Source organism: Salvelinus sp. IW2-2015, linkage group LG27, assembly GCF_002910315.2.
Source record: "Salvelinus sp. IW2-2015 linkage group LG27, ASM291031v2, whole genome shotgun sequence".
NCBI classification, from domain to species: domain Eukaryota; kingdom Metazoa; phylum Chordata; class Actinopteri; order Salmoniformes; family Salmonidae; genus Salvelinus; species Salvelinus sp. IW2-2015.
The window spans coordinates 6,914,497-6,920,214 of NC_036867.1; the positions used below are offsets into that span (position 1 = coordinate 6,914,497).

General features: G+C 44.2%; 1 protein-coding gene across 1 annotated transcript in view; it reads right to left on the reverse strand.

The window, feature by feature from the left end:
• LOC111953872 (piezo-type mechanosensitive ion channel component 2-like) overlaps positions 1-5,718 on the reverse strand; it is a 167,413-nt gene that overhangs the window by 24,919 nt on the left and 136,776 nt on the right. The window contains exons 16-22 of the mRNA XM_070435672.1: positions 3,908-4,068; positions 3,445-3,621; positions 2,830-2,952; positions 2,269-2,469; positions 1,434-1,638; positions 1,094-1,195; positions 771-936 (exon numbers count right to left, since the gene is read on the reverse strand). Coding sequence (XP_070291773.1) covers positions 771-936; positions 1,094-1,195; positions 1,434-1,638; positions 2,269-2,469; positions 2,830-2,952; positions 3,445-3,621; positions 3,908-4,068 — 1,135 coding nt within the window. The remainder of the gene's footprint in view (positions 1-770; positions 937-1,093; positions 1,196-1,433; positions 1,639-2,268; positions 2,470-2,829; positions 2,953-3,444; positions 3,622-3,907; positions 4,069-5,718) is intronic.

The following is a 5,718-nucleotide window of genomic DNA, read 5'->3' on the forward strand; positions in this document are numbered from 1 at the left end:
CTATTATAAGTCATGTTATTCATCTCTCTAAGTCCTGTTCCAAAGTGTCTTAAAAATTGTATTCATCTAAGCGTCCAGTGTCTATTAGTCTCTATCATTCTCTAAGTCCCTGTCCAAAGTGTCATTATAAACGTCAGTATTCCATCTCTTCTAAGTCCTGTCCAAAGTGTCTATTATAAAGTCATGTTATTCCATCTCTCTAAGTCCCTGTCCAAAGGTCTATTATAAGTCATGTATCCATCTCTCTAATCCCTGCCAAGTGTCTATTATAAAGTCATGTTATTCCATCTCTCTAAGCCCTGTCCAAAGTGTCATTATAAAGTCATGTTATTCCATCTCTCTAAGTCCCTGTCCAAAGTGTCTATTATAAAGTAATGTTATTCCCTCTCTTAAGTCCTATTTATAAAGTCCAATGTTATTCATCCTCTCTAAGTCCTGTCCAAAGTGTCCTATTATAAAGTCATGTTTATTCCACTCTCTCTACGTCCTGCCAAAGTGTCAATAGACACTTTGGACAGGGACTTAGAGAGATGGAATAACATGACTTTATAATAGACACTTTGGACAGGGACTTAGAGAGATGGAATAACATGACAGTGAATGCAAAAACTTGCCTAAGACCAAACGACTCGTGCTGGCACTCTGAGAAAAACACATGGACTTTAGTACATAAGGCTAACTCTTTCTCGAGTCACGGGTTCGATACCTGATCAGGCACAACCTGTGCACCAGACCTGGGCCTGGTTGGTACTGTGTTTCATATAGACTACCTGCAGTGGATGAAGTCAGGAACGGGGTTGTGCTGACTGAAGGAGGCGGCGTCCAGGTCCCTGCAGATCTCCACGTTATCCCCGGCCAAGAGGCGCACGGCAGCCTCGTTCTCCTCCTCAAACACCCGCCTCTGCAGTGAGGCACACAGCAGCAGCATGAAGTCATCTGCGGGAGAGGACAGGAGGAGGAAGAGGAACAGGAGGAACAGAAAACAGGAGGAAGAAGAAAAACACACTTATTTCAAGTCCATCCCAAACMCAGTCCCAGTCCCAGTAGCAACAATCCCAATGGCAAACGCTCAGTAAATACAGGCTGTACTCACAGAGCAGGAACAGGGGGTTGGGCTTGGTGTGGAAGTCAGGGAAATAGAGCCACTTGATGACGTTGGAGTCTGTGGAGGATGAGGGGAACCTCCATGGGTAGTCTGGGAACACGAGGAGAGGGAATGGATCCATTTTAACACTATTATTATACAGTCTGTTATGACCTGTGCAAGATTATGTACTAACTTTGACACATGTATTCTAACTATCGAGGAGAGACATTAAATGAAACAAAATGGACGCAGCAGGTCCGGCCATAGAGGTAAATGGCCCTACATACAATATAATACAATGCAATACAAAATTATGTGTTTGCTATCTTTCTGTTGCTCCACCCACCTTTGCAGGCGGCCGGTGGGAAGCCGATGCAGACAAAGTACTGGAAGGTGAGCATGCAGGCCAGGAAGCAGCTGTACTTGGGCCAGATCTCAGCAATGGCCTTTCGCCGCCGGCGGTAGATGACCGCGATCAGGCCGAAGGCATGGAGCATGGCGTAGAAGTCCATCCTCTGGCCAATCACGTTCACCGCTAACAGGAAGCATGTCTTACAATAACAATGACAATAGTTAATGTTTAGGAAGCTTTAGTCTCAAGGGACTTTTATATTGGGTCTACAGAAGGTTACGGGTAGGAAGTACGAAGATGGAGTTCGGAAGTAGGAGTTATGTCTCAGTCATGTAGGAAACTTAGGGCTGGGCGATATGGTCAAAATATCATATCGTAATATTTTTCTAATTTTTGACTGTATGGCAGTATCTGAGTAATAAAAGTTCTAAATATATTTAATGATTAGAGCTTAACCCTAGAATGATCACAAATGAATTCTAGGTGATTTTAATGGTCTCTCTTCTAATGGTTTTATACTCAACCAAACTAGGACAAAACTACTGACAGTGAAGTAGTTGAATTTGTAGAACTTTTAATTTAATTTAATTTAGCACTGTATCCAAATATCGTTACCGGTATGGATGTGGATCCATAACGGTATACCAGTATTCATAATAAGACAACTCAACAATTACTTTAACACTCTTAACAGATATTTCAAAACAAAGATATTCTTGTACATATTCCAACTATCGCACAAGGAAAAAACATGGACACTTTGCTATAGTCCAAAAACTGATAAGAATGTATTTGCATAGTCAAACTCAACAGTGACATGACATCATACCTCCAGGCCGAAYTTGTAGAAGAAGTAGTTGAGGAAGTACTTGGCACAGTTGAGGATGCCGTCGTCGAGGTGTTGCCGGGTGATGTCATGGAAGATGGTTCTGGTGACGGGGGTGGTGAGGTTGTTCCTCATGCGGTACAGGTCCTGGTGACGGTAGATGGTCACCTCGAACGCCAGCAGGGCCAGTATCAACAGGTTGTTCTGGTTGGAGATGGAGATAGGACAGATAAAGGGGACAGGGTTCAAATGACAGTGTATGTGTTAATGACATAAACATATTTTCCAGTATAGGTCTAACACACTGTTTACAAGGATACCCCCAAGAGTTACATGTCATTCGAACACTGGAAGGGATGACCGGGAGATGATATTAGTGTATAATGTAACATAATTACAGTAGTTGTAGGTATACATGAGAAAGACAGGTTATACTGTATGTGTACTGTATGTGTGTGTGTGTGTGTGTGTGTGTGTGTGTGTGTGTGTGTGTGTGTGTGTGTGTGTGTGTGTGTGTGTGTGTGTGTAGTCAGGTTCCCAGTGCAGCGTCTCTCCTCCACTCACCCTCAGGTTCTCCAGTAGGGGGGAGAACTTGCGGAGGCCCACCCAGTTGGCTGGGTCCACAGGGGCGCTGTAGAGCAGGGAGTGGGCCATCTCACTCCTCTGGGCATCCGTGTAGTTCAGAGGCTACAGACGAGAGCAAAGGAGTGTCATTAACACACTGAACTAGTACAGCCCAGCACAACACACCAGAGTATAATGACTGTTTTAGGTCAGACTGACCCCCTAGAGGAGACACTCAAAGAGGAGAGAGCAAGAGAAGAGAGAGAGAAAGGAGAGAGAGAGAGAGAGAGAAATGAGAGAGAGAGAAAGGAGAGAGAAAGGAGAGAGAAAGGAGAGAGAGAGAGAGAGAGAGAGAGAGAGAAAGGAGAGAGAGAAAATAAATACTGAGGAAAGATCAGAAGTTAAACATATTGTACACCCTGCACGCACACACACCCACTCCCCCTTTCCACCAACTCACACACACCCACCCCCCCTTTCCACCAACTCACACACACCCACCCCCCCTTTCCACCAACTCACACACACCCACCCCCCCTTTCCACCAACTCACACACACCCACTCCCCCGTTCCACCAACTCACACACACCCACTCCCCCTTTCCACTAACCCACCATGGAGCAGTTGTTGGAGTATGTAGAGGGGTTTATAGAGGTGAGTTGGTAGAGCATCTTGCAGACGATAATGACACAGGTCCAGACAGTACAGACGCTGGATGCCAGGGGCCTGAACTGACTGAAGGGCAGGGCGAACGCCCAACTCACCAGGAACACGTAGTTGAACAGAGACACCTGGAGAACAGATTCAGTCTAAAGACACCTTAACGTTCTCAAGGTAGAGTATGTGTTCTCAAAATACAGTGTGACTGTCCATACATGGGATCTTGAAAGCCTATTTTGATGGAGGGGGAGATTCGTCTGTTACAATGTAAAGACCATTTAGAGAGATCAAGTGAAAAGTGGTGAGACTGTGCACACACAATTGATTAACAGTCAGTGATTGTGAGGACTGTTAGCATCTCGTGCTAGTATTCTCATTGCAATCTTTGTGAGAAAGCGTCTGAATAGGTCGGCTCACCTCTTTGATGGAGACCCAGAGGATGTAGGAGGAGACAATCTTGATGATGTGGAGCTCCAGGAGCCACCAGACGGTCAGCTGCAGCTGCTGGAAGTACTGCAGGAACTTGAGGAAGAGCACCGTGAGGCGGTCCACCACCAGATACCACTTACTCCTCAGGTCTGGGAGAGGAGGGTGAGTGGGAAAGACACACAGAGAAAGAGAGATACAGAGAGAGAGAGAGAGACACACAGTGAGAGAGAGAGATACAGCGAGAGGGAGAGTGGGAAAGACACACAGAAAGAGAGCGAKAGAGATAGAGAGAGAGAGAGAGAGAGCGACAGAGAGCAAGAGAGACACAGAGAGAGAGAGAGACAGAGAGAGGGAAAGAGAGACACAGAGACAGATTCCAACTCTCTGATAGTAAAGCAGGGCAGAAAGATCAGTGTTCTTCATAAACAGCGAAGCAGAGTAGAGATAAATCACACAGACCACCCTCTTGACAGACACAGTTGTGTCACTTGAAGTTGATTTACTCCCTCGCTATTGAGATCCTGGGCTGAGGTGATTTCAGGCACATTTCTGGGAACCTGTGGCAGTATGCTGTCACACAAACCCACCCAACACCCACACACACACCCAACCACCTTTACCATATTCACAATTCATTCTTACAATCATCAGGACAACATGATGTTTGAGCAGGCCCACAAGCAGTTCTGTAAAACTCTTGAGACAGCGTCAGGGTTCAGACACAAAACACACCATCACACACACACACACCGCCACACGCATCACGCACACGCACACACACACACACACACCACACCACACACACACACACACGCACACACACACTAGAGCTGGTCAATAAACTGAAAATGATCGACATCCGACCATAACGATCCATTTATCGAAGGCATTTCACTGATTTCGTTCCTCTTGAAAAATCGAATCTAAACTGTATTTAAGGTATACATATATATATAATATTATATATATATATTATATATAGTACCAATCAAAAGTTTGGACCCACCTACTCATTGGTCAAGGGGTTTTTTCTTTATTTTTTACTATGTTCTACATCATTGGTAGAATAATAGTGAAGACATCAAAACTTATGAAATAACACATATGAATTATGTGAACCAAAAAGTGTTAAACAAATCAAAATATATTTATATTTGAGACTTCTTCAAAGTAGCTTGATAAATACATTTCAATTAACAGGTGTGCCTTGTTAAAAGTTAATTTGTGGAATTTCTTTCCTTCTTGATGTGTTTGAGCCAATCAGTTGTGTTGTGACAAGGTAGGGGTGGTATACAGAAGATAACCCTATTTGGTAAAAGTCAAGTCCTATTAATTGGCAATAACAGCTCAAATAAGCAAGAGAAGACAACAGTCCATCATTACTTTAAGACGTGTAAGGTCAGTCAATCTAGAAAATGTCAAGAACATTGAAAGTTCTTCAAGTGCAGTCGCAAAAACCATAAAGCGCTATGATGAAAACTGGCTCTCATGAGGACCGCCACAGGAAGGAAAAGACCCAGAGTACCTCTGCTGCAGAGGATAAATTCATTAGAGTTACCAGCCTCAGCAATTGCAGCCCAAATAAATTGCTTCACAGAGTTCACAGTAACAGACATATCTCAACATCAACTGTTCAGAGGAGACTGGCGTGAATCAGCCTTCATGGTCGAATTGCTGCAAAGAAACAACTACTAAAGGACACCAATTAGACAGGACTTGCTTGGGCCAAGAAACACGAGCAAATGGACATCAGACTGGTGGAAATCTGTCCTTTGGTCTGATCGAGTACGAATTTTTGA